The 15608-nt window shown below is 43.5% G+C and overlaps 1 protein-coding gene across 1 annotated transcript in view; it reads left to right on the forward strand.

Moving 5' to 3' along the window:
- Positions 1-37: 37 nt before the first annotated feature.
- Positions 38-15608, forward strand: part of camk1db (calcium/calmodulin-dependent protein kinase 1Db) — a 43731-nt gene continuing 28160 nt past the window's right edge. Inside the window, exon 1 of the mRNA XM_010889743.4 lies at positions 38-944. Coding sequence (XP_010888045.2) covers positions 847-944 — 98 coding nt within the window. The 5' untranslated portion in view covers positions 38-846. The remainder of the gene's footprint in view (positions 945-15608) is intronic.

The following is a 15608-nucleotide window of genomic DNA, read 5'->3' on the forward strand; positions in this document are numbered from 1 at the left end:
AAAGATGGGCTAAGCAGGTAGCCTAGACAACCTAACTGAAAGTTACTCTGGATAAGAGCTTCTGCTAAATGACAAATGTAAACGCATCATGTATTCAGAGAGCAGATTTCATTTTAAAAGCCTCATGATTTGGCTGGGGGCATGCATAATAGATCTGTCAGTTCTACTGAATGCACATCTGGGCAGGCATTATCCTCAGGTGTGTGATTGTGCTGTAATGACTCAACGTAAGTTCATTGTCATTATGGTTTTATTACTGTAATTGCATATGGTTTGCGAATTTGCTGCATTGCGAACACAAGCTCCTTCAACCCACATCTTCAACCACACGCACGCTGTCAGCTACATAGGCACGAGAGGAGACTGAGAGCAGCATCCCCAACCTCCCACGCCTTATTGCTATAACAACCAAAGGGGCGGTCAGCAAGGCAGCGTGACTCAATGGAATAACAGATCACCAACCTGCGGATCTGGCCAACCGGAGTCTTTCTCAAGTAACATAGAACAGAATCCGGAGAGCTGTAATAAATTGTTGCAAACCAAAGGACACGATGTCGAATAAGATTTCAGTCTGTTACGTCAATGAGATTAGGCTAGTCCGATAACCTGTAGGTAGGTATCTACGTGTAACCAGCTGTAGGACACCTTTGCCTTGGCGGCTCAGTGGATGGGTTGATCAAAGCAAGGTTGAACTGGGCGAGAATCAGGAAGAAACCCCTTTGTGATATTCAGTCCGACTTTTCTTTGTACCAGACGAAGGTCCTTCCTCACTGAGTCAGCACGAGGAGGCGACATTCCTTGTAAAACGGTATAGCTAATCTCTCGTCGGTCTTCCCCGGTGGCGACATGGCGAGGGAGAACGGAGAGTCCGGGGGGGATGGCTCTTGGAAGAAGAATGTCGACGATATTAAGAAGGTATTCGAGTTCAAAGAAGTCCTTGGAACGTGAGTAATACCAGACAGGTGGTTTAATGTAGGCTATTCTAGAATTTTGTAATTGTTCCTAGAATTTAAACTTTTGTTATCGGGTGTCAGTTGAGAGACACGGATGACAATCTAACTGTAGCGGAAATGCGATTATGATAACGTTGCCATCTGTTGCACATTGCATTCAAGTCCGATTGCTACTCTTGTCAACGACGTTAAGCGAAAGTATGGCCTGTGTGGAAAGCCTAACTGCGGTTTTTGCGAATATGAATGCTTGGACGTGATGTTTTACGATCTCCGACAAATGTTTATGAAATCTGATATTACTTTCTCAATGCAACATTTCTACAGCACGTGCACAACTGTCGGTCTTGTTCTACGGAATGTGTTTGAGAGGCACTCGCGGCCTCAATAGAAATCACCTAACTGATTATCTGTCAGATTGATCAAAGAGTGCAATCAGTACAACTGGTTTTCAGTATATTGAATTGGGGTTTGCTTATTCAATTTAGTGACATTATTTTGTGTATGGCCGTTGTTTTTAAGGAATTACCATATCAAGCAGCTGTGTATGAGAGTGGCCTCAGTCTGGTGATATTGGACGGTTTTAAATAGATTCGAATTCATTTGTCACGCAGTTATAAATACATTAATTACATATATCTTCTGATACCGATCTACAATATCACACATATTCCGGTAGAAGATAATGTCTATTAAAGTTGTGTTAAAAAATTATAAAATGGGATGATTATTTTTCATACAGCTGCTGCAGTCTAGAACCACTGCCCCATTATTCGTCTATAATGTTGCTTAGCAATTTACAGATCATTGGGTGGATGGACCGATTTCATTCGTTGGGAAATTATTGTAATTAGACTGACCCTTGAATTAAGAAAAACGAACAGACAAAGAGTGCAACACGCATCCTATCAGTCTTTCTTGTTGTTGTACATTGCACAAAACTTATGCTCTCACTCACAGTTCTGGTGTTCTTACAAGTTATTCCTTAATTCTTGAACTATTGCCCTTTTTCAGAGCAGACAAATTCCAGCTGAGTTTATTTTTGTCTTGGGTTAGTGCTGCTTGACTTAAGGTCTGTCTGCTTGTCTTCACTGTGGGGGAGTTATGATGGAGATGGAGAGTACGTAAGGAATCGCACTGAAGGGCAAATTTCCCAAAATAAAAGCATTCTAAAAGACTCGTTCTACCTCTAAAAATGTCCTAAGGGGACATGGTTACAAGGTCTAATAGTCCTGTTTTGGCACCCTGGCCAATGTCTAATTAGGTTTTAGTGCAGTTTGACCAACCATCGCTTTCTTTGTAAAATTACTGGGAATGTAACTCCAGCTATATCAATGGAGTGGAGTAATCCTATGAGCTATTTAAAACCATTAATGCATCCATCATCCCTCCTTTTTTCTCCATCTTCCCTCCTTTTTTCTCTACCATCCCTCCTTTTTTCTCCATCATCTCTCCTTTCTCTTGGACAATGTGATGTTATCAGGTATTGAGGCCTTTGTCAGAGGCGGAGGGTCCATGGGGGATATATGGCTTTGGTGAGCCCTGGCAGATTGCGGTCAAGCAGGAAAAAAGGCCACTCTTAGCTTCAATGAACTGGCCACGCTGGTTTCCATTCACCATTGCAAACATGGATAATATAGGGATCAGGATTCAGGTCAATGTCATTTTGAGCCAAGGAAAGTAAATTGAATTGAAATCTAAAATTTTCTTTCATTCTGTTTTGCGGTATCTGCTAACACAGGTGTTACGCTGCTATATTATTGTGCTGGGGGATATGAGGAATGCACTACTAACTTTTTTTCAGTCTCCTCCAGTTTTAAATTTTAGGAGGAGATGAGGTCCTGGTCCACACCTGCGGATTACCTGGTTTGGGGGGCCCGATGCTGTCCCTGTCCTTGTCCACCTGGTCATACTTCTGACCTAGTCTAAAATCAAATAGACTCTGGATTTAGCCCAGATAAATGTATTTATTATTCCAATTGGACTCTTAATATCTCACCCGGCACAGGCAGAAGATGACAGGTCACCCCTCTGAGCCTGGTTCCTCTCTAGGTTTCTTCCTAAAATTCGACCTTCTTAGGGAGTTTTTTCTAGCCACTGAAATTCAACACTACTGTTGTTTGCTCCTTGGGGTTTAAGGTCGGGGGTCTCTGTAAAGCACTTTGTGTCAACTGTTGTTGTAAAAAGGGCTTTATAAATACATTTGATTGATTGATTGACAGACACACACACACACAGGCTTTACTATACTTTTTTGGGCATCACATTGTGTTTTCAAACCCCTAACCGTAACCCCTAACCTTCATTATAAACTTAACCTATGCAATTGATAAGTGCAGAAATGCCTAGTTGTGATTTGCCTGGGGTTGCCGTACTTTACAAGTGTTGTAGTGCACACGGCAAAGGCCCTTCATCATTGGTTGTTTGGAGTCTGAGACCATTGTCATTGTGTTACATTGTTAGGTATCGGATGCGTTGGCACTGCACACGGATTTGGCTTGTCACTGGGCCTGGAAAGAACACGCGAAGCGAAAGCCTTTTAATTTCCTCGAGCTGCCCCCGCCTCCCCCCTCTACCCAACGTGGATCTGTGTTCCTCTCTGTCCTACTCCCGAGGTACAGCGTGTGAATTTGACCTCTGGGAGGAAGAGGAGATCAGCCCAGTGACTCGAACGCACTGCAGTGCGGATGACTGTTTGTCTGTGAACCCCTGGCCTGGGTCGCCCAAAGCACTAGCGCAGTTACATTCAAATAGATTCCATTCCACTGTGTTGTCCTCACAGGCTGAGTAACTGAATAGGAATACACAATGCTCTAGACCCGAGGTATACAACTCCTACCCTACGAGGGCCGGAGCCTGCTGGTTTTCTGTTCCACCTCATCATTACTTCCAACCACCTGGCTCCACAGGTCTAAATAAGTACCTGATTTGAAGGGTTGCGATAACAGAAAAAAACAGAGCGGAACAGGCTTCGAGATCCAGAGTTTAGTTGGACGGCTGTAGACCGTTAAACAGCAGTGGACTGATAAAGACTGATAAACAGCAGTGGACACGAGTAGCTAAGTTGGTACGGAGTGCAGAGTTTACAATGGCCTGGTTCTGGCTTAGATTCCCTCTGGGGGGTCACTCGTCACCGTAAGTCGGTCTGTGCCAGAGCGTCTGCTGGATGGCGTACCTCCTGGCTTACCACCGTAGTCTGCGTGACGCAGTGACGCCAGGGCTGATGGAGAGGTCTTGAAGCAGCGAGGGGGATGCGAACAAGGGGTCGGTCAACTTCACGACCCTGTGAAATTCATTGGAACTTGCTTAAACCGTAGTCTGGTTGAACGCTTTCCCAATTTGTAGTGAGTGTACCACATTGCATGACTCCAAGGTCACTTGGATGTGCTGTGATGGTTACTACATGCGCATAAACATGTTTTGACTGCCAGGGCTTTTCAGTTCACGAATAACTGGCCTTGCCTCATTGCGGCAGCACCACAGCAGGCTCGCCAAGCTTAACTGGGACTTGTGTTTGCCAGCTCTTAGGTGCTGGAGGAGAACGCATTCCCCAGCAAACAACTACAGTTGAGCTTCCAGGCTCCTTACTCATTACTGCAAAGACTTTGTTTTTACGAAAGAATTTGCCATTTCCATCAGGCCTGGCTGTAGAAGTCTTATCCAATATGTACTTAACTTGCATAATACAAGGACTGAAACTGGGTTAAAGTCATGAGAGCAGTGGGTAGGGCTCGTTTTGTATTCACAGAGTGGGCGATTGTGATGGCGGGAAGCTGCAACGTCCTCATCTTTTCTTTCATGACCTGTGAATTTGAATGGGCTCTGATAAACACCTTTGAGTCATCATGAGTCATCGTCTAAACAGTCGGCAGGTTGAAAATCAGTCATCTCCAAATAACGCCAACAGCTAAACGTGTCCCTGCCCCAACCAGTCAGCCAGCCACTCAGCCAACCAGTTAGCCAGCCTGATCCCCTGTCTGCAGCAATGTGGTTGTTGTAAAAGGTTTCTACACACGCCACACACGGACACACACGACCACCCCTCAGTCCCATGTCAACACCGCGGAGGCCTTGGCTGGTGTTCCCTGCTCCCGCTGGTTCCTGCGGTGTGTTGTGTATAAGCAGAGCCAGCAGGTGGGCGTGTTTGTGTGTGTTGTGTGTGTGTGTGTGTGTTGTGTGTACATTGAGTTAGCTGCCTGTTGGTGTCACAAGCTCACAGCAGGTCTCCCGAATCAAACTGGATTTGTCGCATGCTTTGTTAATGGCCGGTGTGGACTGACGATGAGAGAAATTGTCCGAAAACACAGATAGTAGAGTCAGTATAAATATAGTGATGTAAGGAATACATACACAGTGATATGAATAAACAGTGGATAGATTGTCATTTATATGTTATTACTTTATGTAAGCAACAACGTATTTACAAGTACAGAGTCTATGTGAGTGGAACTTCAGGGTAATGTACAGTCATGTGAAAAGGTTAGTACACCCCCTGGAAAGCTGTCTTTAATATTTTTGACATATTTGGACACCTGTAATCTTCACTTCAAATGCATTGTAAAGGGAACATGATTTACCAAATGACACTGAAAGATTACACCTTCAAATCATTTATTCATCAAAAGACAACATGAACACAATTTCACTGTGCAGAAATAGTAAGTACACCCCTAGCTTCAATAGAAGTAGTATGTAGACCCCTAGCTTCAATAGAAATAGTAAGTACACCCCTAGCTTCAATAGAAGTAGTATGTAGACCCCTAGCTTCAATAGAAGTAGTATGTACACCCCTAGCTTCAATAGAAATAGTAAGTACACCTCTAGCTTTAATAGAAGTAGTATGTACACCCCTAGCTTCAATAGAAATAGTAAATACACCTCTAGCTTCAATAGAAATAGTAAATACACCTCTAGCTTCAATAGAAATATTAAGTACACCCCTAGCTTCAATAGCTGGTATTTGGCTCAAATAACTCCTAGGCATTTCTTGGATCTGCATCAAGTGGGAGGGATGTTTGCCCAATCTTCTTTATAATACTATATGCACAGCCAGCTCTGGTCCCTCCACAGCATTTTGTCAGAATTGACATCTGAACCTGTCTATTCTCTGGATTTCTTCTTTTAAGCTGTTCAGCCGTAGATTTGCTTGTGTGTTTTGAATCATTGTCCTGTCGTAAGGTCCTTGTTCAGTTCTGCTTCAGCTTATTGCCAAATGACCTCACATTCTCTTCAAGTATTATCTGGTACAATATGCCTCAATGCTTTGTGGTTGGTATGAGGTTTTCTGTTAAAAGGTTTTAGTTTTCTCAAAACTAGCATTGCCGCCAAACAACTCCATCTCATCTGTCCATAAAATATTTTTCCAGGAGTTTTAGATTGCCAGTTGTATAGACTTTTCTCCATATGTAGGTGCTCCATCAGACAGTGAAATAATTTACTTTGAATTGCTTGGAAATGGCTTTGCAACCCCTCCCAAGCTCATGTGCATCTTTCTTCTCAGGACCTCTGATAGGTCTTTTCATCTTGGCGTGAAGGTACCCCACACCCATATGGTAAAAACCACACACACATTTCTAATCTGTATGGAACACTGGACCCTTCCAAGTTACTCTAATGATTTTCTAATACTTCGCACCTGTTTTGTTTCACCTGATTGTAATTATAAACACTTTATGCGACGGTCAAGTTCGAAAGATTGCATTTCTACTTTATTTTAATTGTATACATGATTTCGGGGTTGTTATTTTTTGTGTCATTTGTTAAACTGAATTACTTTTATCAATGAAAGTGGTTGGAATTTAGCTAGAAAGTGTGTAAAACTAAAACCATTTATTTGGGTAGTGTTAATGTTGTAAAATATATACAGAAAGTATATACAAAATGTAATATTGTGAAAAAATTCATTTTATTGCGTAATTCAAAACATAAAGTGACACCTTCATATATTCTAGATTCATTACACATAAAGAGAAACATTTCAAGCCTTTTTTGTTTCAATCTTGATGATTATGACTTACAGCTCATGGAAATCAAAAATCCATTATCTCAAAATATTATAATAAAAAAGGTACGACCTGAGAAGAGCTCTAATCAGCTAATTAACTACCTGAGTCTTCAGAACACAGAACCACAATCACAGGGAAGACGGCTGGCTTGACAGTTGTCCAGAAGACACTCACTGATAACCTCCACGAGGAGGGTAAGCCACAGAAGGTCATTCCTGAAAGGGCTAGCTGTTTTTGGAGTGCTTTATCAAAGCCTATTCATGGAAAGGTGACTGTAAGGGAAAAGTGTGGTGGGAAAAGGTGCACATGCAACAGGGATGACCGCTGCATTGAGAGGATTGTCAAGCAAAGCTGATTCAAGAACTTGGGAGCTTCACAAGGAGTGGACTGAGTCAGTGCGTCAAGAGGCACCACGCACAGACGTGTCCAGGAAATGGGCTACAATTGTTACATTTCTAGTGTTTAGCCACTTCGGAACCAGAGATAACGTCAGAAGCGTTTTACCTGGGCAATGGTCCAAAGTCCTCTCTTCAGATGAAAGTACATTTTGCATTTAATTTGGAAATCAAGGTCCCAGAGTCTGGAGGAAGAGTGGAGAGGCACAGAATCTCAAGTTGCTTGAAGTCCAGTGTGAAGTTTCCACAGTCAGTGATGATTTGGGTTGCCATGTCATCTGCTGGTGCTGGTCCACTGTGTTTTATCAGTCCAGGGTCAATGCAGCCGTCTACCTGGAGATGTTAGAGCACTTCATGGTTCCACCTGCTGAATAACTTTATGGAGATCCTGATTTCCTTCTCCATCAGGACAAGGCACCTGCCCACAGTGCCAAAATGACTGGTAACTGGTTTGCTGCCCTTGGTATTACTGTGCTTGACTGGCCAGCCAATTCGCCTGACCTGAAACCCATAGAAAATCTATGAGGTACTGTTAAGAGGAAAATTAGATACACCAGACCCAACAACACAGACGAGCTGAAGGCTGCTATCAAAGCAACCTGGGCTTGCATAACAACTCAGCAGTGCCACAGGCTGATTGCCTCCATGCCACGCCGTATTAATGTAGTAATTTGTGCAAAGGAGCTCCGACCAAGTATTGAGTGCATAAATTAAAATACTTAAGAAACCTTTGCAGGTGTTAAGAGTTAATTAGCTGATTAGATCTCTTCTCAGGTCAACATTTCTGTATTATACCTCTTTATTCTAGCATTGTGAGATACTGGATTTTTGATTTCCATGAGCTGTAAGCCGTGATCATCAAGATTGAAACAAAAAAGGCCTGAAATGTTTCACTTTGTGTAATGAATCTAGAATATATGAAGATGTCCCTTTTCTGATTCGAATTACAAAACGAAATAAACTTTTCCATGATATTCTAATCTTTTGAGATGCACCTGTGTGTGTGTGTGTGTGTGTGTGTGTGTATTACAGATACCAGGGCTGGCTAGCCCAGTAAATATATATACACACACACACACACACACAGTGCTGTATCCTCTCCTGCCTATCGCTTGGTCAGCGTTCACCCTGGAGGCTTTGACAGCCTGGGCATTAAGGACACACTGATACAGAAAGGAAGAGCGAGGGATGAGAAGAGATGCAGATTATCTGTTCTCCTCCCCCTCTACCTTCTCCCCCTCTTCCCTCCCCCAGTGATCATTGTCCCTCCTTAATCATTCACTAGGGATGCATTCGGCAGGGGCAATACTTTGCTGACGTTAGCTGAAAGGCTGACAAGCTGGCGTTCGGTTGACACACGCCTCTGTTACTAAGTGACATGTTCCATACAAACATCAACTTTTAAACTCACCTTAGGTTTTCCAGACTGAACTAAAAAACGTCATAGCTCTTCTTCCCAGCATCTACGCACCAGCTCCTTTATACTCTTCCATATACTAGCAGTTGTAAGTTTGGACACACGCATTTATTCACGTGACCTATTGCCAAACTTTTTACTGTCACTATGGGTAGCCATAAGCAACATGGCCCAAGCCCCCAATTTGCCTATCGGAAGTAACTGTGGAACTAGCAGCGTATTTCTAATGCCTATTTAAGAGATTCAGGTCAATAGCATAGGGGTCAAGGTTGGCACCTGCCACCCGTTCCGTCGATCTGTAAGAAACAGGATTTTCTTTTGATCCCAGGTAGCTACTGACAACTGTCGAAGCTAGTTTATCCAGGAAACATCGGACATGACAGAACACAGATGTTCAAGACACAGACATGGGTCCAGACAGAACTATGCACATTCGCAGTCTTGCGCTACCGAGGAAATAGTTTTGAGCAGGCCTTGAGGTCTCGGACTTGCACCTCATTTTCCATGAGTTCAGAAGCACAAGACACACGACATGATAAATACAGGAGACGAACAGACGAGGAACAGGATGATGAAGTGGATGTCAGGGTACGAGGGATGAGCAATAGCAGAATGTGATTACGTCTCTGAACATCGTCTGTGGCTCAGCAGATGTGCCGGGGTCCCAAACTGCACCCTATTCCTTTCATAGGGTGTGCTGCATTTGAGTAGGGCCAGGGTCAGCGTAGTGAATAGGGTGTGATTAGGTCTGCGTCTGCATCTCCCCCTGTAATGGTGTTGTTGTGATGGTGTAGCGGTATGCTCTCCTCTGTTCTCATGCTCTTAGTCACCCTGGTTGTTGACTAATGAGATCTGCTGTGTCACAGAAGCCAGCTAGTCCATCTCCATCACGTCACTGTCAAATCCACTGCTGCCTTGCTCTTTTACTGTTTGTCTCTCTATTTGTCTTTCTCTTTCAGTCTGTCTCTCCTTCTCTTTCTATCTCTGTGTTTCTGTCTCTTTCTCTGTGTGTCTGACTCTCTGCCTGTCTGTCTCTCTCTCTGTGTCTGTCATTCTCTCTCTGCCTGTCTCTCTCTCTCTCTCTGTGTCTGTCTTTTTCTCGGCGTGTCTGTCTGCCTCTGCATGCCTGAGTCTCTCTCTCTTTGTGTGTGTGTCTGTTTCAGTTCAGTAGGTGCTTTATTGGGATGAATAGAAGCTTGCCACTACAATAATACTGTATACAGAAAAGAATAACAACTGACATGAACATTGTACACAACTATGAAAACAAATGATCCGCATATCAGAAATGTACAAGACTATTTTGTCTCTTTTATAATAACAGGCTGGGACATTTTCAGCTGCAAGATCTACTGTCTATTGTCTCCTAACAACTTCCAAATTTTCTTTTAAACGATAATCTCCCTCCCTCCGACTCTTTGTCAAGTGTCTCTCTCTCTTTGTCCCTCTTTGCCTGTCTTTGGCTCTTTGTCTCTTTGTCTCTCATTGTTTGTCTGTCTCCCTCGGTTTGTCCTCTGTGCACTGCTCAGGTCGAATTTCAGTGCCTTAATCTGTTGGTATTCTTAGGTAGTAAATGCATGTTGTCGAGATTGAGCAACTATTGAGATATCATGTTGTAAACTGACCAATGCATAGTAAACAAGAATGAAAAATGTCTCTCTTACATTTGTGGTGAAATGACAAGAACAGTATTTTTCTAGCATGCCTTACAAATAATGAGTTTGCATGGAGGTGGCATCTAATGGTAGTTTTGGAGACTTTGTGACCTCAAGATGCTACTCTCCTCTGTAAATCTCCAACAGTGATCTTTGAGGATTTGTTTTGCCTCTATTACCATACTCCTACCTGTGCTTGGTGGCAAAATAAACTTGGGCCCTCTTTCAGGCAAGTTTGTATAAGTTCCAGTTGCTTTGAACTTTTTAATATTGCCCTTATGGTAGATAAGGGCATTATCAAGTGAGTAGCTATTTTTATATAGCCAGTCCCTCACTTATTAAGCTCAACACACTTTTTCCTTCATTTGATTTTGTGTGTTCTCTTATCTCTCATGTTGATGTATGAATAATAGAATATGGTCTCTGTGTCACCTTATATTTATACCCCAGTGAAACAGGAAGTCATGGATTCCTGCTGGAATGTTCCTAAACACTCTGATCAACTTAATTATTTTTTTTTAAATCAAAATGGAAAAAATGCTTCAGTTACATTTTGTTCATATGAATTTCTAGGGGTGCCAATAATCGTGGCACACATGGTTTTATTAGAAATAATTATTTCTTGATGACAGACATTTACTTCAATTAAAGGTTGGTTGTTTCCCATTTTCTTTCAATGTGACCATCCATCTTCTTCCGCTTATCCGGGGCCGGGTCGCGGGGGCAGCAGTCTAAGCAGAGATGTCCAGACTTCCCTCTCCCTAGACACTTCCTCCAGCTCTTCTGGGGGGACACCGAGGCGTTCCCAGGCCAGCCGGGGGACATAGTCCCTCCAGGGTGTCCTAGGTCTTCCCCGGGGTCTCCTCCCAGTGGGACGGGCCCGGAACACCTTCCCGGGAAGGCGTCCAGGAGGCATCCGGAACAGATGCCCAAGCCACCTCAGCTGACCCCTCTCGATGTGGAGGAGCAGCGGCTCTACTTTGAGCTCCTCCCGGGTGACCAAGCTTTTCACCCTATCTCTAAGGGATCGCCCAGCCACCCTGCGGAGAAAGCTCATTTTGGCCGCCTGTATCCGGGATCTTGTCCTTTCGGTCATGACCCAAAGCTCATGACCATAGGTGAGAGTAGGAACGTAGATTGACCGATACATCGACCGCATTACTGCAGAAGCTGCACCGATCCGTCTGTCAATCTCCCGTTCCATCCTTCCCTCACTCGTGAACAAGACCCCTAGATACTTAAACTCCTCCACTTGAGGCAGGCACTCTCCACCAAGCTGAAGTTGGCAAGCCACCCTTTTCCAACTGAGGACAATGTGACATTAAACGAATTCACCAGAAGAACATATTGCTATCGATTTCGATTTACATAGCGTAGTGGTAAGCAATGTAGAGTTAATCAAAGGAAGGAAACTCAGTTACCGATTATAACACATTAAAATGTGGGAAAAGTTGGGTAAACATTTATAAACTCCACTGTATATCCATCCATCTATGCAGAATAATTATAAAGTGGATGGTACAAGGGAAGTACTCCGTAGCAAAGAACATTTCAAAAAGCTCTAAGGATTTTGGCTTGGGGAGGAGTGGTTGGCTTAAAACGACACATGCAATCTAAGTGCAGTGTTCTGTTTCAGACCTATTTTCTAGGGAATGTTTGCTGTTGTGTTGTAAAGTGGTACTGGTCACAGTGACCACATTTTGCACACACACACAGCTAGCAGAGAAGCAGCAGAAGAGGGGAATTAGTGCCTGCAGCTAGGCAACTGGTATGATGGGGACCCTTAAGATGTGTCTGTGGGTGTAGTAGGTGGTTCTGTCTGTGTGTGGGTGCAGAAGTGTCTGTATCTCTGCTGCTAGTCACATACTGGCTCTGCAGTTCTAGTCGAATCCCTTGATTAGTTTAATGACTCCTGATGAGAAGTTAGTGTCTCTAAATACTGGTCTGGTAATACAGTCTATACTGTGATGTGACAAGCCATTAAAATGGATTTCATAGACATTATTAATGACTTGCCGTTTCAGGGGTTGTCTATTTAAAAAAAGCGCCACCTCCTAGGGTTAACTGTCATGAGAGGTTTTCTGGGAAAAGATCTTGGCCCAATGAACCTCTTCTGATTGGGCCCCTGAGGCCCAATCTGAATGGGAGAACAGTAGTGGAGGATCTGGTGCCTCTGGCCTTAACCTTCCCAATCCACCGTTAACAGAAAAACAGCTCTAGATAACAGTTGTAGTGACCTGTTATTTTGACTAAGCAATTCTTCCCCTGTATAGAGTGGAAAAGCCTGGTTCAAAAACCAAAAATATGTCTGACCATGTTTTATTGAAATAATGTACATTTAAGATAAAAATGTCCGCTACATTGGTAAAACATTCTAAAATAATGTTGTGTGTGCGCATCTGTGTTTGGCATGCACAGCTATTTCAAAAGTGACATTGTTTATTAGTTCATTTTAATAAAGAAAATAGGTATTTTACTTGTGTGTTCAGCTTTTTTGTCCTTGAAAAGAAAAACAAGAAAAATCGTGAAATAATTTCAAAACCTCTGCAAAAATAGACAATAATACTTTTGGCTTCGCTTCGCGGAGGGTTTGTGCCAATCAGAGCTGAGGGTTACCTGTCTATCTGAAGAGAGAGGTCAGTCATTGACTGTAACAAAACAGTAACAGCCAGTACAAGCTGAGGGTTAGCTATCAATCTGAGGGGAGAGGTCAGTAATCGAGCGTATCAAAACAATAACAGCAGGACGTTGCTCCTACAACCTCCCTGGAATCTGGCTTCACTGCGATCTTTAGGACAGATTTGAATATGTTTCTCTGTGACAGATTCACTCCCTCTCGGTTCTATCTCTCCTCTTTTGAGATGTTTTATCCCTATTGTTTGGGGTTCTTTTGTGATGACACTAGCCAGCTCTTTCCATCCTCGGGATACTGAGTTTCAGCTGAACCAACCTCCAGTAAAGAGAGATTAGTATGTCCCCCTCGCACCAACATTTTAATCGACTCTGGCGAGCCGAGCGTAAAGCTTATTCTGACAATGCAACCGAAAAACCGTGGCCAGAGATCACAATAGTCAAAAGGAAACATGTAAACTTACAACTGCTGCCTGGTTGTGTGGTGTGATTGTGTCCACTGATGTAGAATGGCCATTTGGATAATTCCAATCACAGTAAAATGTATTCATTATATTGTCAGCTGGGTTCAATCATCAAATCAAGTAGGATTGATGCATGGTGTAACCAGGAGAGATACAGGGAATGGACACGTTGCAAGTGTCCAGCGCCCAGGCAGGAGTCAAAACCATATAACGCTCAACAAACATGGCCCATATTTGAATTAAAAGAAACCATCCACCAGGGGAACTAAGCAAGGTGCTTGACCAGTGTCCTTTGGCTTCAGAACTTTGGACTTGTCTACAGGGCTGTGCTGGTGGAGGACTGTCTTGGTGGTTATGGCCAGGGTCGGATCTCATGCCTATCAGGGGCCAGAAGCGTGGTTAAGTAGCAGCTCGGGGGGTCTTGACTTCTGGCCTGGCCACAGTTGTTGAGGAGATGTAGATGACCGTCAAGCTCTGGATTAGTAGATGTAAAAAAAAATTGGGAAACATAAATATAGTGTAATTGCTATAATTTCACAGAAATTATGAAATGGGTAAATAGAATTCCTTGAAATCTACTTGAACGTTTTTTAAAAGAGTTAGTGTATAATGCTGTCAGTTCTACTTTTTAATAACAGACTTCTTCAGTTTTCTGGATACCTCAGACATTAAACTAACAAACATTCCGTTCGGGTCCAGTTGGATAACACAATATTACATACCTGAGACCCATCGCAATTATGTCAGACCCAGCCCAGACCCGAGAAGAAAATGTTTGACCCAGACCTGCTCAAGTCCTAGGTAGGATCTCGGAATTTCTGGTCTGGTGCAACCATCAAGACCTAGTTGGTAGGGGTAGGTGCTTGATTGGCTGGGCTTGTATGGGTAGGTGCTTGATTGGCTGGGCTTGTATGGGTAGGTGCTTGATTGGCTGGGCTTGTATGGGTAGGTGCTTGATTGGCTGGGCTTGTATGGGTAGGTGCTTGATTGGCTGGGCTTGTATGGGTAGGTGCTTGATTGTCCGAGTAGGTAGGGATCAGATATGCTAACTTGTCACTTTTCTGAGAAATGTTCATGCCTTCCGAGGTAGCATGCGCCACAGTTTAGAACAAATACCGGGGGTGTGCAAGTTTGAAGACATTTCTGTTCGATTATCCATCAACTGATGGCCGCAATCCTGTTTAGTAGGTCTGGAGCATGTCAGTGTGAATTCAAACTCTATGGAAATTGTTATGCTAAGATAAGTCTATCTGGCATTTTATTCCCTCTGTCATTATGTAAATAAGCCCTGAGGGTGTGGGAGATGCAGCACATTGGGTGTGTGGCTAATGGTTTAAGAGCTCAAACAGAGAGGACAGGATAAAAGGATGGTTGGTCTACAGAGAGAGAAACAAAACAGGTGATACAACATGAGGAAAACAAACTTAGAGAAAATAATCAATGTCTCTACGCAAACATATGTAGATGGCAGTGGAATTACTTTACTAAGCTGGTACAAATGCGAAGAGTTAACTGGAAGATTTGTTAGGCTGCCACTGATTAGCATGCAGGTCTATTTTAAGAGGTTAGCCCTGCACCTCCCCAGGTGGGGGGTGATCAGTTTGAGAGGCTGACAACCAATTGTGGCAGCCAATAAGGAGCAGGCATGGGATGAGTTTTGTAGAGCAGCCAGTCGGATGTCCACGTGCATGGAAATGCGGCCAAGTACCCCTGACTGGTTCGTGCAGTTCGGGGATGGGCTCAACGTGGGCGGAGTCAAACACGTTTAACCCGAATACATAACATGTATTTTGTTCACTGCAACAATATCAGCAGCTTGTCTCAAGTATAGCATGAAGCAGAAAGTGTTACAACACGTGCTGCCTAATCTCAGTATGTTTAAACCCAGTTTAGAATTGTTTTACAATGCAACGTTGCGTGATTTTGCAACATTATTAACAAATAACAACAAATGCTCTTCATTTAGTGGTTGCCGGTCGAGGGGGTCAAACGTGGGGCAGAGTCAAACGTCACATTGAGCCCCAACTGCACACTGCAGTCAGGGGCTTCACAAAGGGGGACTGAAGACAGTGGTGTGCCCACTGCCCACCC

This window comes from Esox lucius, chromosome 19 (assembly GCF_011004845.1).
Source record: "Esox lucius isolate fEsoLuc1 chromosome 19, fEsoLuc1.pri, whole genome shotgun sequence".
Classification (NCBI taxonomy): Eukaryota; Metazoa; Chordata; class Actinopteri; order Esociformes; family Esocidae; genus Esox; species Esox lucius.